The sequence below is a fragment of the Otolemur garnettii genome, unplaced genomic scaffold (genome assembly GCF_000181295.1).
Source record: "Otolemur garnettii isolate 467f Iridium unplaced genomic scaffold, OtoGar3 scaffold00142, whole genome shotgun sequence".
NCBI classification, from domain to species: domain Eukaryota; kingdom Metazoa; phylum Chordata; class Mammalia; order Primates; family Galagidae; genus Otolemur; species Otolemur garnettii.
Genome location: NW_003852537.1, coordinates 44825 through 45564, shown reverse-complemented (window position 1 = coordinate 45564; position 740 = coordinate 44825). Strand labels below are relative to the sequence as shown.

Here is a 740-nt window from a genome sequence, read left to right as displayed (position 1 = left end):
ATTTCTCACAGCATTCCCAGTTCACTTCACACAACAGTGTCAACTGGCAGCTCCCAAGCATCAGGCCTCCTTTCACAATCCTCCACCTCCCATGACATTCCCAGTTCACTTCACACAACAGTGTCTCCTGGCAGCTCTACATCAGGCCTCCCTTCACAAGCCTCCACTTCCCACAGCATTCCCAGTTCACTTCACACAACAGTGTCTCCTGGCAGCTCCCTGACATCAGGCCTCCCTTCACAAGCCTCCACTTATCACAGCATTCCCAGTTCACTTCACACAACAGGGTCTCCTGTCAGCTCCCCGACATCAGGCCTCCCTTCACAAGCCTCCACTTCTCACAGCATTCCCGGTTCACTGTACACAACAGTGTCTCCTGGCAGCTCCCCAACATCAGGCCTCTCTTCACGAGCCTCCACTTCTCACAGCATTCCCAGTTCACTTCACACTACAGTGTCTCTTGGCAGATCTTCAACATTAGGCCTCCCTTCGCAATCCTCCACCTCCCATGACATTCCTGGTTCACTTCACACAACAGTGTCTCCTGGCAGCTCTACGTCAGGCCTCCCTTCACAATCCTCCACCTCCCATACCATTCCCGATTCAACTCACACTACAGCGTTAACAGGCAACTCTACGGCATTAGGCCCCACCACAGAATCTAGCACCTTCCGGAGCATTTCCGCTTCACCTCACAGTACAGCCTCCCCTGCCAGCTCCACAACACCAGCCTTCCCAGC

General features: G+C 53.9%; 1 protein-coding gene across 1 annotated transcript in view; it reads left to right on the top strand.

Annotated features, from left to right (window-relative positions):
* Positions 1 to 740, top strand: part of MUC12 (mucin 12, cell surface associated) — a 32578-nt gene that overhangs the window by 1096 nt on the left and 30742 nt on the right. Inside the window, exon 3 of the mRNA XM_023518573.1 lies at positions 287 to 628. Coding sequence (XP_023374341.1) covers positions 287 to 628 — 342 coding nt within the window. The remainder of the gene's footprint in view (positions 1 to 286; positions 629 to 740) is intronic.